Here is a 21,776-nt window from a genome sequence, read left to right on the forward strand (position 1 = left end):
TCCCTAAAGTGTTTCAAAACACATTAACAATAATGGCTCCCATTTTTAGAGAACTCTAAGATTCACGGAGGGCCAAGATGTCCACTTTACAGGTGAGACCATTGGCATTTAAAAAGGCTAAATGATTTGTCCAACGTGACTGGGGGAATAAGAGACAGACCCAGGTCTTCCTGACTCCAGGGTTAGCCCTCCCTCTACTTCAATAATACAGTGTCCTTTTCCAGACAAGAGAGACTGAGACTATACCTGTACTTGCTCTGGTATCAGGAACTTCCAAGGGAGGAAACTCCCTCGGCCAGTACAAGCTGACACTTCTCTCTGTAACTTAGAGTCCCAGAAGTTTCCTGGGCCATGCATGAGAAATGACCTACCCAGGGCCCGGTAGCCAGGACATGTCAGATCCAGGATTTGAACTCAGGCCTTCCTCTGTCTGAGACCAGTCTTCAGTATGCCTGCAGGCCACTACAACCTATATACATCTAACTCTTCCCCAGATATATACCACAGGGCAGTGTCTAGGAAGGGACTTTACAAACTGATCAGGGGAAGGAGAAGAGATCACTAAGGGTACCCAGGACAATAGCTCTAAAGCAGGTAGGGACCCCCAAAATCATCAAGTCCTTCCGTTCATGTTATAGCTGAGAAACTGAAGTCAAAGTTGGCAAAGTGACCGCCCAAGGGCACACATTTAGAGTCTGGCCTAAAGTGTGGTCTGAGAGGAGGAGGAGGGGGAGAAAGGGAGGAGGCATGTCTACAGCACTTTAAAGCTCCACAACTATTCATCTCCCCAGGCTTCAGTTCCACCCTCCATTCATCATTCATTCCTCCTACTCTAACCCTGTGGTTTCATCCATATTGGGAATTCCCAGTGTAGAAATTCTTCCACCAATGCAGATCTCAGAATCCTAAACTATAGGAGCTGGATAGGACCTCAGCAGTAACTTAGTGACAAATCTACGGGCACTGAAAGGCTTCGTCGCAATAACGATTTCTATGACACTTTACGGTTTGCCGAGCTCTTGACATGGATTTTCATAGCAATCCTGTAAGGCAGGTGCTAGTATTATCATTTTACAGATGGGAATACTGAGGCTCAGGGAGACGAGAACAGCTCAACATCCTGCTCAAATCCCAAACCCAGCTCAAAATCCACCTCCTTTATGGGTAGGGGTATTTTGGGGGGGAGGGGGAAGTGCCTCTTCACTGTCTGTACCCGAAATGTATTCCCTCCTTATCTGTTACCTTTTAAAAAATTACTTATTTCCTTCCATACTCTGCTCAGACATCACCTCCTTCAAGAGGCCTTTCCTAATCCCCACTAGTTACCAGGACCCTCCTCATCCCCCAAAAGAAAAGGCCTTGCATGGACTTTGTACATATTTTGGATAGACTATTTACACATGTTCTCTCCCCCAATGGACTTGAACCCCTCCCCCAGGGCAGGTTTCATTTTGTCTCTGTCTCCAGCAACCCTGAATAAATGCTTGCCAATTGATCGCTTTGTCTTTGTGCCCCCAGAACCTAGCACAGTTCCTGACACATAGTAGGTGCTGAATAAAGGCTTGTCAGTTGTTTTGCCTTTATATCCCCAGTGCCTAGCACAGTCCCTGGCACATAGTAGGCTCTTAATAAATGAATGAATGACTTCATCAAGGAGAAGAGAGAGAGCTATGCAAAGCTTTATAATTAGCCTAGTCAAGAGGTAGGTCTTGCTTTTTGTTCTTGGGTTCAAGGGCACTCTTGAGAGTGTGTGCACATGGAAGTACACACATACACACACATACACACACACATACACACACTCCTACCTCAAACTACTTTCTTGTCCCCTATCTGGATCTGCCCTGTCGTCCCAATAAAATATAAGCTCCTTAAGAACAGGACTATTTTGTTTTGGTCTTTGGATCCCAAGGTCCCTGCGTTGTGTCTCCTACAGGATTGGGTGAATTGAATATCCCATCTCTCCCTTCCCTGCCAACATCATCACCCTCACCCTTCCCGAAGCACAAGGTCCAGGCTCAGTGGGAGGGGCAGCTCTGGTGGGGAGGTGGGGTAGGCTAGGGAAAAGAAAAAAGAAGCTGTTTCCTCTCCTCCCCAGGCAGCATCTCATTATGGAAGCTACTGCTAAAAATAGGAGGCCAGCTCCCCAGAGTGCGTCTCAGCACAGCAGAGCGGTGGCTCTTTCCAGGTGTTGCCCAAGTGACCCAGCAGACAGGTCCAGCGAGTGGGGAGGGCAGCCCTGGATACGAGCCTGTGACTGGTAGGCATCAAAAGCCACTGACTGATAAGTAAGGATAATACAAATTAATTTCAGGACTTTCTTTTTCAAACACACTCCTATCTGTTGAACCTCCACAATACCCTTTCGGCACAAAAAAGGGAGCTGGGCTGAAGGGGGCACGCTTACCCTTTTGGGGGGCCTAGATCCCTTGGGCAGCCAACTGGTGAAGCCCATGGGTCCTTTCTCAGAACCCTGTTTTTAAGTGCATCAAAGAAACTACATAGGATTGCAAAAGGAACCAGTTCTATTGAAATATAGTTGTCAAAAATTTTTAAGTTAATTGATCCCAAGCTAAGAACTCTTGGACTGAATGGTCCCTTGAGTTCCTTCCAGCATCAACATTCTGAGAGTCTACAATTCTTTAGGTCACTTCTACACAAGCTTCAATCTCCCTATCTATCAGCTTCTCCAAATTCATGCAGGCAATCTCTGAGATCCTACCTAGTTCTAACAATTTATGAGTCTAAGTAGGCAGGGCAATTGGCATTAGATAGAGCTAGGTAGATAGAGAGCTGGGCCTGGAGTCAGGAAGACCTGAGTTCATATCCAGCCCTACACACTTAACTAGTTATACTGCCCTGGCTAAGTCTGTTTATTTCAGTTTCCTCATCTGTAAAATGGGGATAATAATATCTCCTAGGGTCGTTGTGATGATCAAATGAGATAATAATTGCAAAGTGCTTGGCACAGTGCTTGGCACATAGTAAGCACTATAGAAATGTTAGTGGTGACGATGATGATGTAGTAGTGGTGGTGGTGGTGGTGGTGGTGGTGGTATAATGGACTAAGTTCCTGAGAGACAGGAAGACCTGACTGCAAATCCTGTCTCAGATGCTTACCATCTCTGTAACCCTGGGCAAGTCTCTTAATCTCAGCCTCAGTTTCCACTTCTGTAAAATGGGGGTGATAATAGTACCTCCCTCAAAGGGTTGTTGTAAAAATCAAAAGAGATAATACACCTGAAATGTTTATATGAACATTAGTGATTGCCTCATTTTGATAGATAAATAAAGGGGAAGAAGAAAGATGAAGGTATCTTGTTCAAGTTCACAGAAAGTTAGTGATGAGATCAGATTGGTGACTAGGTGGTTTATGGAACCACCAAAGGGCCAAGAAGAACATTAAGGGTACTTCCAATGCTCAAATTCTATTGAAGCTGAAAGGGACTTTAGATGGTATCTAATTCAATTCTACTCAGAGGAGCAACTGGAGGATCATTTTGGCCAGTCCAAGTAGAAGGACAATGACATTGAAGAACATGTTGGACTTAGGGAAAACCTGAGTTTGACTCCTCCCACCCATGACCTGCTACTGTGTAACCCTGAATATGTGACTTTCCTATTCAGTAAACTGGATCTAAGATGGGTCCTACCTACTTCATTGGAGCAGCTCATAGGCAATAGTCTATGGAAATAGGTTGGCATCGATAGCAGCCATCGATGGCCACCATTATTGTTCCTTCGCTTCACAAATCACAGAACCTCAGACTTCCGAGTTGGCAGGGACCTCAGAGACCATCTAAGCCAAGCCCTCTCCGAAAGGAAGCCCCAATATACTGAAACAAGTCTCCAAGGAGGGAAACCCACCACCCCTCGGGGCAGCCATTCCATTTTGGGACAGTTCTGATCTTTAGCGATTTTCAGCTGACCTCTAGGCAGGAAGGCAGTTCAGTGAATTGAAATCTGACCTCAGACACTCACTAGCCATTTGACTTCAGACAAGTCACTTAGTGTGCCTGCCACTCATCTATAAAATAGTGGCACCTACTTTGCAGGATTGTAAACATCAACTGAGATAACATTGGTAAACCTATGAGCACTATGTGAATGCCAGGTATTGTCATTATACCACTTATAACATTTTACATGCAATATATATATTTGTACATAGTATTTTATATTATATAGTCACATATAATTATATATTAACATATGTATTGTTATATATTTTATAACACATTACATTATGTATTCACATATGTATATGTAAATATATGTCTATTTATATGTAAATATGCACTTATTTATATATTTACACATAAGTATATATAAATACATGCCTATTTAAGTATATACCTATTTACATAAATATATATTTGTATTTATTTGTTTTCTACCATATATTTTTAAATCTACCCCTCTGCAACTTTCCCCTTATCCATCTGTTCTTCTCCCTGAGTCAGACAGGGAAGAAGCTTAACTCCCTTTCTTCTACTCCATAACCTTTCACAAAGAGTTTGAAGACAACACTCTCATCCTCTCTTTTCTCCAAGCTAAACAACTCCAAGACCTTCGACTGATTCTCACGTTCAATGAAGAAACATCCCAAGAGGAGAAATGATTTCCAAGGTGGCAGAGCCAGCCAGGAACCCAGCAGGAATGAGAACTCGCATCTCCTGGTCCTGTGCTATGGCTCTGACCCAGAAAAGTGGGGGTATTTGGTCCACTTGGGGTATGGGGGAAAGGGGAAGGAGGAGAATCATACTACAGGGCTTTCCCCCCACACCCGCTACATTTGTGGCATCAGGAGTCAGCTAACAGAAAGAGCTCGGCTCAGACCTGAAGTCCTCATCTATAAATGAAAGAGCAGCCAGCTAGAAAGTCCTTCCGTCCTAATGGGTCTGTTGCCAAACATCTGAACTTCCTGTCCCAGCCCACGAGGGGGCAGAAGATCAATTTAACTAAACATTCATTAAGCACCTACTAAGTATGAGTATGAGCCTCCCCAAGGTGTCAGAAGGTAAGATTATTATGACCATTCTTAACAATGACATTTCAATAGCATCCACCATGTTCTATTATCTGGGCAGGTTAGTGGTACTTTAGATGGAGCACCAGGCCAGGACTCAGGAGGACCCGAATTCAAATCTAGTCTCAGACATTAAACAGCTGTATGACCTTGGGCAAGTCATTTCACCCAGTTTGCCTCAGTTTCCTCATCTGTAATATCAGCTGGAAAAGGAAATGGCAAACCACTCTGGTATCTTTGAGTTGTCACATTATTGTCCAAGGTCTCTTGATCAGTTAATGTCCCAGCTGGGACTAGAAAACCTGAATCTCCCCTTAGCCCAGAGCTCTTGCCAATATACCACCATGCCTTGCACAAATTAATCATAAGAAAGAGATAATAATCTTTGGCCCTGCCTCACAGGGTTACTTTCAGGCTATCAGGAGAGAATATTATCTGAAAGAAATCCAGAAACATTCTTAGTACTTTCAAGGAAAAGAATGCTGTTCCCAAGGAATGAGCATCTAGTGGTGGAATTCCAGGGAACGTCAGCAAGCAGACTTTTGGGGAGAGAAAAGAAGGATGGGAAGGAGCGGAGCAGGGCAGGGCTCCTTACCGAGTTTGACGCTCTGCACTCGGCCTCCGATGCGGTCCGACGCCTCGAGCACTATGACATCCGTGAAGCCGTGCTCCAGGAGGGCTTTGGCGGCGGCCAGACCGGCCAGGCCAGCGCCAATCACGACCACTCGAGGCTGTCTCCTTCTTGGCAAGCCACGACTGAGAGGGTCATCCGCACTGTGACCAGAGGTTTCACAACTTTGCATACCGTCCGAGCTGGCTTTCTAAGGAACCTGCAGGCAGGGGCAGCAGGGAAGGGGGAAGAAAGCAGGAAGAGAATGCTGAGCCTGTAAAGTTTGTCATCCCTCATTCCTCTAAACCTTCCATCCCTCATTCCTCTAAACCTTCCATCCCTCCATCCCTCTATCCATCTTTCCATCCTTCCCTCTATCCCTCCTTCTATCCCTCTATCCATTTTTCCATCCATCCCTCCTTCCATCCCTCCATCCATCCCTCCTTCTATCCCTCCATTCCTCTATCCACTTTTCCATCCCTCCTTCTAACCCTCCATCCATCTCTCCTTTCACCCCTCCATCCCTCTATCCTTCATCATGGTCCTCTTCAAGAATGAAGGACAAACATACCAACAACAACCATCCATCCCTCCATTTATCCCTCCCTCTATCCCTTCATCCCTCCACCCCTCTCTCCATCCACTCACCTCTAAGGGTGAAATCCAATCACTAATTTGCCCAGCCCAGGCCTCCCAGGCACCCCCTTGCCCTTCGGGAAAGACCCTGATACTAGTCCTTTACCCATGGGTAGCAGGGTATGATACAGGCTCAGAGAGTTAAGGCTGGAAGGGGCCTTAGAGTTCATCCCATGTGGCCCCTTTTTTTATGGATAAGGAACCTACAACCAAAAGAGCTACAGTGACTTGGCCAGGGTCACGCAGGTAGTAACCGGCAGAGTCAGCACTCAAACCCAGATCCTCAGACTCCAAAGCCCAGCCCCCTCCCTCACCACACTCCGAGTAGGTTCAGAAATACTCTGGCCTCCGTTCCTCGTCTGTCACATCCAAAGGGTGGGCTAAATGACCTCTGACATCCTGTCCAATTCTAATTCTATGAGCCTATGAGGTTCCCTTTCCCAAAGGGCATGGGAACAAATGGATTTTTATCCTCGAGAAAGGAATTTCAGCAGGGTGAAGGAATTGGGGAAGAGGAATACCCTATCATGGTCCTGGAATCCCATCAGCAAGGCCAGCTCCATCCCCATCCCCAACTACTCCCTCATCAGCTGGTGAGGACCCCGTCTTTGCTCAGCCAGACTGTGGCATGATTACTGACCCTGAGGCAAAGCAGAAAAGGCAAGAAGGGAATGAAAGAGAGGACAGTAAGGGAGAAAAAGGGGCCTGGTGGGGAGGATGGCACAGACCACAGAGCAGGATGGCAGTCTCAAAGAGGGCACCCCACCCTCCCCCGCAAATAGCACCCAGCCCATTCACCACCTTACACAGGAAAGAGGGACCCCAGTGACCAGCTCAGAAGCAAAGGAGAAAGTTCAGGAGCCCAAGGACAGGTTGGACCTGCTGGACCCTGAATCCAAGTAGCCAATGACCCAGGATAAGTTCAAAGAAGGCTCCTGAGGGCAGCCCCAGAAATGCCTCTTGCCTATCTTTGCCCTTCTCTGGCTTTCTCTCCTTTTCCTTCTCCCCTTCCCCAATTCTGTGTGTGTGTGTGTGTGTGTGTGTGTGTGTGTGTCTGTCTGTCTGTCTGTCTGTCTCTCTTTCCTCTCTCTGTCTCTGTCTCTCTTTCCCACCCTTCTCTCTCTGTCTCTTTCTCTCTGTGACTCTCTCTGTCTCTTTCTATCTCTCCCTCCCTTCTCTCTCTCTCTTTCTCTCTCTCTCATATATATATATGTATATATATAAATGTATGTATATATGTCTCTCTGTCTTTCTCTCTGTGTTTCTCTCTGTCTCTCCCTCTCTCTCCTTCCCTTCTCTTTGTCTCTCCCTCTCTATTTCTATCTCTGTCTGTCTCTCCCTCCCTTCTCTCTTGTCTCTCTCTTTTTCTGTGTGTCTCTCTCTCTGTCTGTCTGTCTCTCTCTCAGCCCCCCCCCCCCCCACACACACACACACACACAAAACTTAAGGAGGCCAGTAATTTGGTGGGAAGGACCATGGTTCCCGCCCTTCCCCTGGAGAGTACCACGGAGGCTCAAGATGTGGCCTCTTTGATTCCAGCCTGCTTTAGGGCTGCCCTTCCTCTGTTTGTCCTCTCCAGTCACCACAAAACACACACTTTAGCCCTGGGAAATAGAGGTCTCTGTACAATGAAGAGAGTGTGTGAAGAAGGCCAGACGTCCCATCAAGTATTCATCTGAGGCATGCCATCCCATCCCCTATTCCTCCTTCCTTCAGGGATCACAGAGCAACCCATCTGTTGGAAGAGGGCACCTTCTGGGGGGGATGGCTCTTGTGCCCACACTCCTACTTCCTGAGCCCCCAGACGGAGAGGGATCTCTTTGGCCTGAGAGCCAAGCAGGCTTTCCAGCTGTCCCCTATAGGCACTATTCAATCTCCAGTCCCCATGCCTTGCACACGCTGCCCCCCAAACCCAGAATGCACTGCCTTTTCATCTCCCCTTTCTAGAACCCAGTCCCAAACTACCTTTCCAACCTTATTACATATGAATTTCCTTTCCATCCTCTCTGATCCAATCAAACGACCCCTCTGTTCATTCCTCCACTGCATTTCCCATCTCCACCCCTTTGCCCTGGCTGCGTACTCTGCCTTTGCCTCTCTACCTTCTTATTAGAATCCCTAATTTCCCCTCAAAATTCACTGTCTACTTGAAGCCCACCCTGATTCCCACCATGTTTTACCACAGCTGCTAGTGTGGTCTTCATGGCAAAAAAAATGTATCTTGCATATATTTGGCATATGCTTCATGGAATGTCAGCTTCCTTGAGAGTCGGGGCTGTCAATATTTTCAACCTTGTATTTTCAACATCAGGACAAGTAGTGTCCAGGGCCTGGAGTCAGGAAGACCTGAGTTCAAATCCAGCTTCAGACACTTCCTAGCTGTGTGACCCTGGGCAAGTCACTTAACCCTGTTTGCCACAGTTTCCTCATTTGTAAAATGAGCCAGAGAAAGAAACGGCAGACTACCTCAGTATCGTTGCCAAGAAAACCCCAAACAGGCTCGTAGAGTCAGACATGACCGAAACAACTCAACAACAAAAATTCTCAACAGTGCCTGGCACACGGTAGGTGATTAACAAATGCTTGTTGCTTGGTGGCTCCTTGGAGGCTCAGTTCAAGTGCTTCTTCCAGCAAGAGATCTTTCCAGATGTCTCCAGGACTTTAGTGCTCTGCACACTGAAATTACTTGGTAAAGCGACACCAAGGCTTTCCAGGCCTTGATGGGCACATACAGTATTTCTTGAATGGAAACAAAATGGCTTCTCCAAGGGGCTCAGCATCTGGGAGGTTTGGAGACCAACCCCTCCCCACAAGGACTGATCTTCATGATGCCACTCACTGCCTTAGGGGAATTCAGGGATTTGGAACACATTCCCACCCTATGAGAACAGTGAAGACAGGGTAACACTGTGTCTTGGGATCTGATCCGAGTTCGGGTCCCAGAGCTTGGCAACTGAGTGGGACTGAAGGGGTTAAGAAAAACTCTCCTGGAGAAGGAATGAATGCCTTCCACCAGAGAGTGCCCCATCTGCAGCCTCAGCCCCCCTCCCCCCCACACACACACACAGCGACCACATCCCTGAAAGGGACTAGGATCTGGAACCTGAGCATCTGAGCCCCCACTTCCTTACCTCCATGTAAATAAAACAGGAGGGCGGTCAGTCCTCTCTGCCCCAAAACAAAGACTGATCCCTCCCTCAGTCCAAGGACTCATCAGATCCAAAGCTCAACCCAGAGGGTTCTTAGTATCACCCAAGCAGCTGCGGGAGGCTTGAGGATCATCACTATCTGCAGAGGGCTCCAGAGTCCAGTCGGATAAGCTCTGCCCTATTCAAGCTGGTCTTCCTCCTCAGGCGCCCATTCTCCTGGGTCCTTAGCTCCCCAGCCCGCCAAGCAGAGAATGTGGTGACACTAGTTCCTGTCTCCGTATCCCTGACCCCATCTCCCTGTCTCCTCCTTCTCCTTCCTTCCTTTTCCACTTTTCTTCATGTCCCTCTCTGCTCCCTCTTGATTCCCTCCCTCCCCTCTCTCTTCCCTCCCTCCCTCCTCCTCTCTGTCTTCCCTTTTAAAGTCTGTCTTTCTTTTTCTCCCTCCCTCCCTCTCCTTTTCTCCTCTTCTCTCCGTCTCTCTCTCCCCCTCCGTTTCTCTCCCTCTCTCCCCATTCTCCTCTTTCTTTGCCCCTTTTCTCTATTACTTCTCTCTTTCTCACCCCTCTCACCTCCCCTCAACAAAGCATCCCACACCCTCTTCTCAGTCTGCATAGTGTGCTTCGGAGACCAAAGACTTTTCTTCCTGTCTCCCAGGTACTATATTTAGAGTAGAGGATGTGGACAGTGGGGAGGAGACGATGAGGTGTGGGGGGGAGGGAAGGGGAACAGTGATGCTCTCGGATATTTTTATGATCTGGGGAGGGAAAGGCCGTCCTCTCAACACTTTCAAACCCCCTGGCCCACAGATCCCTGCCCTTCTGATGCAGCTGCCGGATGTAGCCCTGTCAGGTTTATAAACACTCACAGCATGCCCAGGCAGGCACGGTGCCAGCTGCTAAGCAGTCTGCTGACGTAACCAGGGCCACCAGAGCAGCGGAGGCGTCCGGCAACGTGGCGTTCACTTCCTGCCCTAACTCCAAACATATACACGTGGCCCATCAGGAAACTACCCACTTCACCAGCTGCCAGCCTGGGTGCTGATGATGAGCCTGCAGGCGAGCGTCCCATGGACGCTGCATAGCCTCTTATCACCTACCCCAGTGCCTACTCAGCTTGGGTGACATGCACAATTTCACCCTTGTTTGTCCATCAAGGTGTTTCTCTTCTCTCCAGCTCTGAGAGAACAAAACATTTACTCTGAAATCAAAAGGCCTGGGTTCAAATCCCACCTGGGAGGCTTACACCCTGTGTCATGCTCAGCAAGTCACAAAAACCTCCATGTGCCTCAGTTTCCTCCTTTGTAAAAATAAGGACATTAGACCTTAGAAGGGCGTCTGAGGTCCCTTCTAGATTCAGGATCCTATGAAAATCTTTCTCTTATGCTACTCCTGTTTAGTCTCCCTCCTTCCAGTTTCCACATCTCACCCGTATCCAAAGAGCTATGTAAAGAGCATTGCCTGTGCTGTTAATCAATCAATAAACACTTCTGAAGTGCCAACTACATGCCAGGCACAGTGCTAAATGATGAGAATACAAAAAGAGACAGAAGACAATCCCTGCCTGATCTAACGAGTGAGATAACATACAAACAAATGCCTACAAACACGAGATAATTAACAGGAGGGCACCGGAAGTAAGAGGAATTGGAAAAGGCTTCCTGTAGAAGATGGGATTTTAGTTGGGACTTCAAGAAATCCAGGGAGATCAGTGGTCAGAGCAGAGTAGAGAGAACATTCCAGGCATGAGGGACAGTCAGAGAGAATGTCTGGACCTGACACATGGACTGTCTGGTTTATGGAATAGGCAGGAGGCTGGGATCACTGGATGGAAGAGATGCCTGGGAGTAAGGGTGGTGGTGGTGGTGTTTGTCCTTCTTTCCTGCAAAGGTCCAACAACATCACTGTGTCTGACTGTGGCTGATCAGACCAATACAAGCTCAGAATGCTCTACCATAGGTTGTGCACAAAAAGTTTGTGTGAACATTTGGAGTGGATTCTCTAAATTTGTTCATATCACGTTTCTTTTGAGCTACTCCATTTCTGCTTTGCTCATAGAACACAGCGCCTTCTCAGATGAGGGCCCACCATGCTGGGCAGTCTTGTGTCAGGGTCTCCCACGTCTCATAATCAATGCCAAAGATTTTCAGAGAGACCTTAAGGGTGTCCTTCTGACCACCATGTGAACACTTGCCCTGTGTGAGTTCTCCACAAAACAGTCTTTTTGGCAAGCATACGTTTTGCATTCAAACAATGTGGCCAGCCCATCAGAGTTCCGCTCTCTGAAGCATAGTTTGAATGCTTGGCATTTTAGTTTGACTAAGGACCTCAGTGACTGCTACATTATCCTGCCAGGTGATCTTCAGCATCTTCCTAAGACAGTTCAAATGGAAGTGATTCAGTTTCCTGGCATGGAGCTGGTAGACTGTCCTTGTTTCACAGGCATACAACAATGAGGTCAGCACAATGGCTCTATAGACCTTCGGTTTGGTAGTCAGTCTAATACCTCTTCTCTGTCAAACTTTTCTTCAGAGCCTTCCAAACACTGAGCTAGCTCTGATAATGTGCGCATCAACCTCATTGTCAACGTGTACATCCCTGGAAAGTATACTACCAAGGTAGTGAACTTATCTACAGCATTCAGAACTTCTCCATTTGTTGTAACCAATGGTTCCACATACGGATGGTGTGGTGGTGGCTGATGGAGCACCTGTGTTTTCTTGGTGTTGATTGTCAGGCCAAAGTGAGCATGGGCAGCAGAGAACTGATCCACATTTTGTGGCATCTCAGCCTCAGAGGCTGCATTGAGTGCACAATCATCAGCAAATAAAAGGTCACACACCACCTCTTCCTCCACCTTCTTTAGATCTTCATTGCTTAACACAGCACCTGGCACACAGTAGGCACTTAAGAAATGCCAGTTGATTTGGTGGTCCTTGTAGCCCCACTGCCTAGTATACCTGGTAGGCACTTAAGAAAGGCACTCACTGAATTGAAAGGAATCATTCTATCTAATCCTCTCACTTCACATGTGGGTTAGTGAAGGCCAAAAAGGACAAGTCAAGCCCCAGGTCCCAGGGAGATGACAAGGAGTGAGACAGCATTTGAACTCACAGCCTCCGACCCCACATGCAGAGGCCTCCACATTGCAAAAAGCCTTGCTGGGGAACGAGAAGGCTTCCAGCTCTAAATAGTGAGTGCCCATGGGGCTGTCTCCCAGGCTCCCTCCCTTCCAACCCCCTACCCCCCACCTTGCTTTGGGGACACAAATAAATAAATAAATCCAAGAGAACATCCGGCCAGCCCTCTGATCTGTATGCATGGCCAAGATAGAACAGTTTGTACTAGCTTCGCAGATAAAGGAGAAAAAAAGACGGGAGGGGAGAAAGGGAGGGAAGAGTGTGATGGCTCAGCAGGGAAGGAGGAACATAGGCAGATGGGGGCCTGGCCTCCTCCTCAAAGGCATGGGCAGGTCACTCAGAGGCCATCACCTCATCTAGCTGCCTGCACACTCAGGAGCCTCAGCAACCATGGGGGAGTAAGCCAAGCCTGCCCCCTACACCCCGGCAATAAGGTCACAGGACCCAGGGATTCACATCGCTGCCGTTCCCTGACCCCAGCCCCAGGAAATGCTCCCCATGCAAGATGCAAGTATGAGAACTGACCCTCATAGCACAATGTAGTGTCAAAGAACTTTCCTGACAATACATTTGTCCTCTGAAATAGAGCAAGGAACGTGGTTAGTCCTACTTTCCAGATGAGAAAACTGAGGCAGGTGTAGGAGATTTCCCCAGGATCAACAGCTACTAGGGCAGAGCTGAGATCTGAACTTAAGTCACTTGTGTCTTGGACTCCCAGAGAACATCTATGCCCCCAGCCCCAAGCCAAGGCATAGTACATAAACACTGGTCCCATTGGCTCAGTTAGGCTGAGAAGGCAGAGGCTACAGCAGGGCTGAAATGAGTGGAAGAGGGAAGGGGAAAAGGCGCCCACAGGGAGTAGTTCTCCTTCAAGAGGACTTCAGGTGAGACCAGGCGAGGTCAGCAATCCTCGGTCTTGGCCCTCCCCAACCAGTTTCAACATCTTATCCTGTGAGATGAGTCAGCATCGCATCACATGAGGCTGTGGTTGCTAAGATGACCCAGTGACTTGCTGACACTGATGGGAACTGGGCTCTGTGCGCACCAGGGCTATGCCCACCCAAGGCCAGCTTCCTTGTACGAACAGGGCTGCCCGCAGCCATTCACACCCTCCCACCTGCCCCTCTCCCATAGCCAGTGGGCTTTGGGGTCAGCCTAGGGCTCGAGTCAGTCTAAGGCAAAGGTTAAGATCAGAAGTCAGTCAGCAGTCAGGGCCTAGGTCTGGAGTCAGTGACCAGGGCTAGGATTAGGGGTCAGTCTGTGGCTATGAGTAAGAGTAAGTGTGTGGCCAGCAATAAGGCTCAGCAGTCAGTCTATGACTGCTGAGTCACAAAGTTAGGGGGTCTCTTCAGTGAGTTAAAGTCAGGGGTTAGTATGTGGCCAGGGCAAGAGCCAGAGGTCAGTCTGCGGTCATGGGTAAGGTATGTGGCCAAGACTGAGGCTTAATGGTCCATCCATGGCCAAGGATCAGGGGTCAGTCTTTGAGTTAGGGTCAAGGGTCTGTCTGTGGTCATGAGTAAGGTTAAGTGACTAGAGGTACAGTGCCAAACCATGGTCCAGATTAAAGGTCTTAGGTTAGGGGACAATGTTGTCTACCTCTAGGTCCATTCAGTTTTTGGCAAGAGTTAGAGAAAGGGGTCAATCTACGGTTAGAGATGAGGCTATGTATATGACCGGGCCTATAGAGAGTCAGAGTTAAGGGTCACTATGGGGTGTCCAGAGCTAGGCTTGTTGGACCAGTATTAGAGATCTGGACTGTGGCCAAGGACCTGGACAAGATGGCTCAGTGCAGCTCATCCCCATTATCAGAGACAGCTCAGGGTTATTCTGCCAATAGATCTGGAGCTTTATATTTATTTCATGAAGAAGGCATGCACACAGCAATCAAAATACAATGCAATCTGAGGACAAGCGTACTCCCTACACATATACCTTATCCCACTCTTTTGGGGATCTTAGCACAGCCTATGATTCACAGGAGATATTTAACAAATGGTGAAAACTAGCCAGCCTGCAAGTCTGGTCTGCATATTAGACTAGCTGAAACCATCTCACCTCCATACATAGTCCACCCTAAGGTCAATAGTTCCACTTCCCAGATGGGAAGAATGAGGGTCCAGTGACCTAAAGGTCAGGACTGACTCCAGGAACCTGGCTATCCATCTCACCCTATGGGATTCAATTAACCAATCAACAAGCCTTTATGAAGCACTTACTATGTGTCCAGCACTGCACTAGGCACCTAGGATACAAGAACAAAAAATGAGACAGTCCCTACTTGCAGTAAGCTTACATTTTAATGAGGGAGACAATGAGTACGTGTAAAATAGAAATACAGCGAAAGCATAACTTCTCCACATGTGTATACACATACATACACCCAGAGCAGTTAAATATAAGGTAGACTGAAAGGAGGGCCTCAGCAGCCGAGCAGGGAAGGAAAGCCTTCATTCAGATATGGTCCTGAGCTACATCTTAAAAGGAGAAGATTCTACAAGGCAGAGGCCACGGGGGACATGCATTCCAGGAATGCAAAGGTTTGGAGATAGGGAATGGGGGTATAGGAAGGAATGGATGGAAGAGTCATTTGGCTGGATGGCAGTGTGAGCTGGGGATTAATGTCCAATGATGCTGGAAAGACCCAGAGCTGAGCTCTTTTTCAAGGGGTAAGGGTCACGAAGGGCTTTCAAAGCTAAAAACAAAGGTGATTTATATTAGATGCTAGAAGCAATAGGGAGCCACAGGAGAGTCAAAGGGTCACATCTTTACTTAAGGAGAATGATGGCGGCAGGAGAAAGGTGAATGGACTAGAGTGGAGAGGATCAGTCAAGGAGACTATCTGGGATCCTCCTGGAATGGTCTACCTTAGAGATCTATGAATGAGAGTCTGAGCTAGAGTGGTCACTATGGCAGTGCAGAGAAGGGGCCACACCCAAGGCACAAATAGCAAGATCTACCAACTGGTTAGACATGGGGTTGAGGAAGAGCAGGCAGTCCAGGGTGGGATGCAGAGATTACAAACCAAGAGCCTAGAAGGATGAGGATGGCACCAGCCAAGAAATGAAATTAGGAGGCAGGGAGGAGGGGGTGGAGGAAAGAGGAGGGGTTTTAGCCACATTATGTTTAGGATGTTTCCTCCAGTGCATAGTGGGAAATATCCAATAGTGGCTGCCTGGGGCTGAAGCTCTGGGACAGATGTGGACCTGTGTAAGCCATGAGCACAGAGCTAATAGCTAGATCCTGTGAGAAGTGATATGAGAGAGACAGAGGAGGGAAGCAAGGGAGAAAGAGAGAGAGAAAGAGAGGCGGGGAGGAGGGGGAGAGAGACAGAGAGAAGAAAAAGGAGGAAAAGGAAGAGGAGAAGGAGAAGGAGAGACAGAGAGATGGAGACAGAGAGGCCGAGAGAGACAGGAAGAGGCAGAGACAAACAGAGAAAAAGGAGAAAGAGTGAAGAGACAGACAGACAGAGAGAAGGGCAAGGCTTAACCTTTTTTGTGTCCTGGACCCCTTCCATACCCAGAGAAGTCTACAGGTCCCTTCTCAGGATAATGTTTTTAAAACAGTTGAAGGAAATGCTAAATTTCAGTGACAGGTTAGTAAAAATAAAGATGTAATTAACTGTTTTCCCATCCAAGTTCCTGAACCCCCCAAAATCTATTCCTGGGACTCTTGGGGGTTCATGGACCCCAAGTTAAGAACCCATGGTAGAGAAGGGCCCAGGACAGAGCCTTGGGGAGTTCCCTCAGAAACAGGGGGTGCCATGAATTATATACCAGCGGGTCTGAGAAGCTACCAACCCCCACAAGTCTGTGGGTGCCTTACATTCCCTCCACCCAGAGGCTTTCAAGAATTAACCCCCTAGCTCAGCCATCCACATCACTGCTTGTCCCTCTCCCCAGCCCATTAGTGCTGACACTGGAACCACCAACATGTCTAGAGCTTTTTAAGGTTTCTGAAGCACTGTTCTGTGGCACAGGAGAGAGACTGCCAGATTTGGAATAGGGACCTGAGTTTGAATCTTAACTTCAACATTGCTTCTGTGGTCTTGGGTGACTGACTTACCCTCTCCAGGCCAGTAACATGACAGAGGTAGGACTGGGTGGCCTTCAAAGTACACCCACTCCAGGCCTATGACCCCAGGATCTCATTTGAGACTGGAAACAGCTCCATGACAAGGAGATTTGAGCTACTAATGTTCTTATTTCACCCATGAGGAAATTGAGCCTAGACAGATGGAGTGAGTTGCCCAGGATGTCCAAGTATCTGAGGTAGGAATGTGTCTCTGCACTGTACATGCTGGTCATCTATCTCTATTTATAGACTGGGGCCTCCCTAGTATCATGATGTAAGAGAAAGGATTCAGAAGGCTTCAGGTCACAGCCAAGCAGGCCTCCTCCCTGCACCCCATACATGACCTAAAGTGCTAACTATGAGTTTAATGTACACAGCATATCCCTAGGGAGATTAGAAGCACCTGAGGCTGGGGATGTGGATACTAGCTGGTATAGTGTAAAAAAAAAAAATGTTATAGCTAAACCTGGGAATCAGGAAGATCTGAATTCTAATCCTGCCTCAGACATGTTCTAAGCTATATGACTGAGCAAATCACTTAACATCTCCCTGCCTCAGTTTCCTAGCTGTAAAACGGGGATAACAGCATTGACTTTAAAAAGCACCCAATGAGAGAAGACACATAAAGCACTCTGCAAACCCCAAAATGCTAGATAAATGTTCGCTGCTGTGATGACGATCTCACTTCTCTTGCATGCCTGAGAGGGATGAATTTCCATGGCGTGGCAGAGGAGGCCAGGTCTCCCATCTGTAGGGTTGTCCAGATAATGCCTCACCTCTGAGCTGGGACCAGCCTGGTGTGGAAGTCTAAGGCTCAGGCCTGGGGTTAGATGCACAAGTGCCCCCAGAGGCAGGCCGAGAGCAAGGCTGCATGCTGACCCCCGCTGGGCATTGCGGGAAGGATTTTGTGTCCGTGGCTCCAGGGACAATGGCATTATTCTTCAGATTTTCAAAACACCCAGAAATCCTAGCCCGTCTGCCTCCTGCATTGGCCAGAGGGGTCCAGAGGCAGCAGACAATGGGCCTCCTGTGTTTGCAGCAACTGGGAGCCCTCCCTCCCTCTTCCCTCACCACTCACACCCCCCACACACATTCTGCTGAGTCAGCCCCCTCCCCAGCCCTGCCTGACCCTGCTGCCAAAATCAGCCTCTCAGGACCCCCAGAATGAGGCGAGGCCTGGGGGGAGAAGAGGAATAGATGGATGGGGAAGGACAGAAGGGGACAAAGGGAACAGAGAGGAAAATGGAAACAACACTGTCTCTGGAATCCGGGAGCTGGGTTCAAATCCTACTTTTGATGCTAAGCACCATGACCTTGGGGGAAGCATCCCTGGGACTCAGTTTCCAAAGTTAGAAATCAAGAGTTAGAACAAATGACCTCACAGGTCCCTGCCAGCTCTCAAGGTAAGATTCAATTAGGAGGGAGAAGATGGAGAAGTCGGCTACAGCAGAACCTTCGCTCTGCAGAGGAGGAAACAGAACAAAATGACTTGTCCACAGTCTCACAGCTAAGCCAGGACTCTCAGAATCCCTGAGTCACACAGGAAGTATCTGAGAAAGGATTTGAACTCAGATCTCCCTCGCAAGTCCAGGCTCTCTCCACAGAACCACCAAGCTGCCTCAGCAGAGAGCAGGCCTTGTGGTCAGAGAGAACTGAGTTCAAGTCTTGCCTCTGGTCTATACTGTCCATGTGGCTCTGGACGCGTCACTTCTCTCTTGTGGTCGTCAGGTTCCTCATCTGTAAAATGTGGCAGCTGGACACCATGGCCTCTAAGGTCCCTCCTGGCTCTGGCTGATGATCCTAGGACCTTGGACAAGTCCTTTTCCATCTAGGAGCCTTGGTTTTTTCATCCACAAAGTGATGATTTTGCACTCAACCACCCTGATGGCTCCTTCCAGCTTCAACTAGGATCCTGAGCCTTAAATGCTCAGCACCCCAGGGACTCAAGACAACCCTTTGCTGAGCAGGTAGGTACTGACCTGCATGAGGACAAAGAGTTTCTTTAGCCAATGAAATTATAGGACCAGTAGTCAACAACCAATAAAAAAAACATGCTAGTACCCAAGAAGAAGATGAAAACTGACTTTAAGTGACTTATCTTCCTGCCTCTGGGCTTCTGTCCATGCTGTGCCCTCTAGCTGGCATGCCTTCCCCATTTCATTTGTTATCACAGATTTGCCAATATTTCCCTTCACCACTGCCCTGGTCCCCAGCTGCCATGTGAGAAGGGTGTCATTACACCTGTCCTCCAAGGAGAAGGAAGGAGAAGAGATTATAATGCCCTCCCTAGGGATCAAAGCTTCCATCACAGACTCCAGCTGTCAATGCTAAAAGAGAGCTTTTAGGCCAGAACGTCAAGGCAAATAAAATCAATTTTTTTAAATCTTTTTTATTCCCCTTAGTTTACAGATGAGCAAACTGAGATCCAGGCAGGGAGAAGAATTACATCTCAAGATCACAGCATCAAAGCTGGAAGGGGCATTAGAAGGAACTAACTCTAACCCCTTCACTTTACAGAGGAGGAAAGGAGGGCCCAGAGAAGTAAGGTGACTTCCCCAGGGTCAAACAGCTAGTGAGCAGGAGAGTGAGGATGCCGGGCCAGATACCATGGTCTTCCCACCAACCTACACAGGCTGACCCCTTCTGAATCGACAGTCTAACAAAAGTGAAAACCCTCTGGGAGAGGCAGGCCAGGGTCTGGCTGTGACGGAGTGACCCACCAAGGGGACCCTGGGTAGACCCACTCGCCTAGAAGGACCACAAGGCAAGGTGTGGGGAGAGCAGAACCTCCATCTCCACCCCTGACAAAGGCCAGGACCAGGCCCAAAGACACGTTTGCTCAGCCCTGCTTTGGCCACCCCTCAGAATCCCTCATTTCCTTCCTCAAGCCAAGGACAGTCATTTATGTGGAGCCTGTCCTGATGCCCCAAGCTGCTGGAATCCTCCCTCCAAAAAGACCCTCTCTTTTGTACAGACATTGTGGACCAGAGTGGTCACACATATGGCCGGCAGCCCACCACACTGCCCAGACTGATGTGAGTATGTTGTCTTCCCCCAACCGACTGTGAGTTCCTTGAGGACAGGGGTTGTCTCTATTTCTTATTTTGCATGCCCAGAGCTTGGTCTAGGACCTGGTCCACAGGAGGCACCTGATAAATGCTTATTGAATTGGACTTACTGAAAATAAATTTTAAAAATAGATAACATTACATGTTAAAATTAAGTCAACAAGTGACCCACAAAAGTGGGCAGTGGCTGCCATTTCTAATTGAGTTTGACATCACAGATGGAGAAATTGTTACTTCTAAATAGATTGGTTGGCTAGCTGGTGTCCTTCGTGCCTGAAGAGAAACCAAAATGACATCACTATGGCAGGGTCAAAGTCCAATGTGTCCAGCTGTGGCTGATCAGACCAAGATGAGCTCCAAAGGCCCAACCACCTGATGTCTAGAGCATTTATGATTCACTTCTGCCCAGAGACTGGACCTGTGATGTAACGGATTAGGGAACTCCCACTCCCAGTGACGATGAGTACCTCCTCCACATCTTCTAAAATGAAAAAGGTTCGCTGGGCATTGGGATCAAGTGACTTGCCCAGGTTCACACATCCAAGAGGTATCAGAGTCACAACTTGACTTCAGACCTTCCTGACTCCATCTGGCTCTCTCCCCCTAGGCCAAGCTGCCCAGTAGATTCTATAAATCTATAAGTCTGAGTCACTGCACCTATCAGGCCTCAGTATTCCAATCTATAAAATAAGCATAATCATACCCACCCTCCTCACCCCAGAAGATAATAAAGGTAAGAGATTTGAAAAAGCTGGGAAGGCATAGGGCACTGTGTGTTCTACCAGGCACTGCTCAGCACACTTCAGCAAACATTAAATGATCTCCTATGTACCAGCCCCTGTTCTAGGTGCTGGAGTTTTAGAGACAAAGTTATAGAGTCCCTGATGTCAGACAACTTATAGTCAAACCTCAGGCCTGGACCTGGCCAGCATCCATAAAGCCCACACACACACATACACATTATGTGTGTGCCCTCCCACCCTGTACATGTCCCTCCCTGAAATTCAATTTCCTCCTCTAAAAGGGAAGAGACCCAACTATATGGAGCCAGTTCTAATCTCGGACCCTGAAGGCTCCAGATGGGCTTTTCTCCGCCTCCCTCAGGTAGGAAAGCTCTTCAAGTCCAGGTGTTAGATCCTGAGCCCAAGGCTGCTTCTTCTTCTATACCATGGTGGACCTTTGGCCCAGTCACAAGGAAGAGAAAGAGTCAGAGCCAGGCCTAGGAACGCCATGGGGGGTCGCTCCATCAACAGATGCAAAGTTTAGATATAAAAAAAAAGAACGAAATAATTGATGGGGGGAGTCAAGAGTGAAAAGGCCAGTTCTAAGGCTGAGAACTCCATGAGGATGCCCAGGCGGATGAAGACAAGACTCCTACCAGGTGAAGGCTCCAAAGAGGAATGCCCAGGTCCTCTAGTTGTCTCATTCAGCCCCCACAGGCAGGGCTGCACCCAGACTGACACAGACAGGAAGCTTCCCCCAGAACCGAGTTTCTTTATACTCTTCCCACCCACACCCCACCCCGCTGCCTATCCTTTCTAGTTCAGGAGTTCTCCCTGAGAGCAAAACTAAATCCCTACCCACCCCTGGAGTCAGAGTCCAATTAGCCTCAAAAGGTGTCAGAAAAGGGAAAAAATACTCATCATTTTAGCACATATGAAAGCTAGAGACTGACTCACTGACCTGCTAGTCAAGGTATAATGCCAAGCCTCAGGGGGCCCTTAGCCTGATTGATGGGAGACACACAACACAGGCCCTGCCTGCCCAAGGAGCCCCTGGTCTGATGGGGAGACACAAGCCTACCCTCAGGGAGCTCCTGGTCTGATGGGGGAGACACAGCCCTGTCCTCAGGGAGCCCCTGCTCTGATGGGGAGAAAAGATATACACCAGAAACTTCTCCAAACTATACTATCTTGCACTTGCTGACCCAGCCCTGAAAATATTCTCATGTCATTTCCTGTGAGTGGTTCCTGTCTTCCTTACTATCCTGAGAGCTCCCGATGACACAGACCCAGACACAGCCCTATTTCTTGCTCTCCCTCATGGTGCCTAGAGCAGGGCTTTCCCCTGCTTGGAG

General features: G+C 48.3%; 1 protein-coding gene across 8 annotated transcripts in view; it reads right to left on the reverse strand.

Moving 5' to 3' along the window:
• SMOX (spermine oxidase) overlaps window positions 1-21,776 on the reverse strand; it is a 79,324-nt gene that overhangs the window by 14,633 nt on the left and 42,915 nt on the right. For all 8 annotated transcript variants that reach the window (XM_072637023.1, XM_072637021.1, XM_072637024.1 and 5 more), the window contains one exon: window positions 5,625-5,859. In XM_072637023.1, the coding sequence (XP_072493124.1) occupies window positions 5,625-5,832 (208 nt within the window). In that variant the 5' untranslated portion in view covers window positions 5,833-5,859. The remainder of the gene's footprint in view (window positions 1-5,624; window positions 5,860-21,776) is intronic.

The sequence above is a fragment of the Notamacropus eugenii genome, chromosome 1 (assembly GCF_028372415.1).
Source record: "Notamacropus eugenii isolate mMacEug1 chromosome 1, mMacEug1.pri_v2, whole genome shotgun sequence".
In the NCBI taxonomy this organism is placed as follows: Eukaryota; Metazoa; Chordata; class Mammalia; order Diprotodontia; family Macropodidae; genus Notamacropus; species Notamacropus eugenii.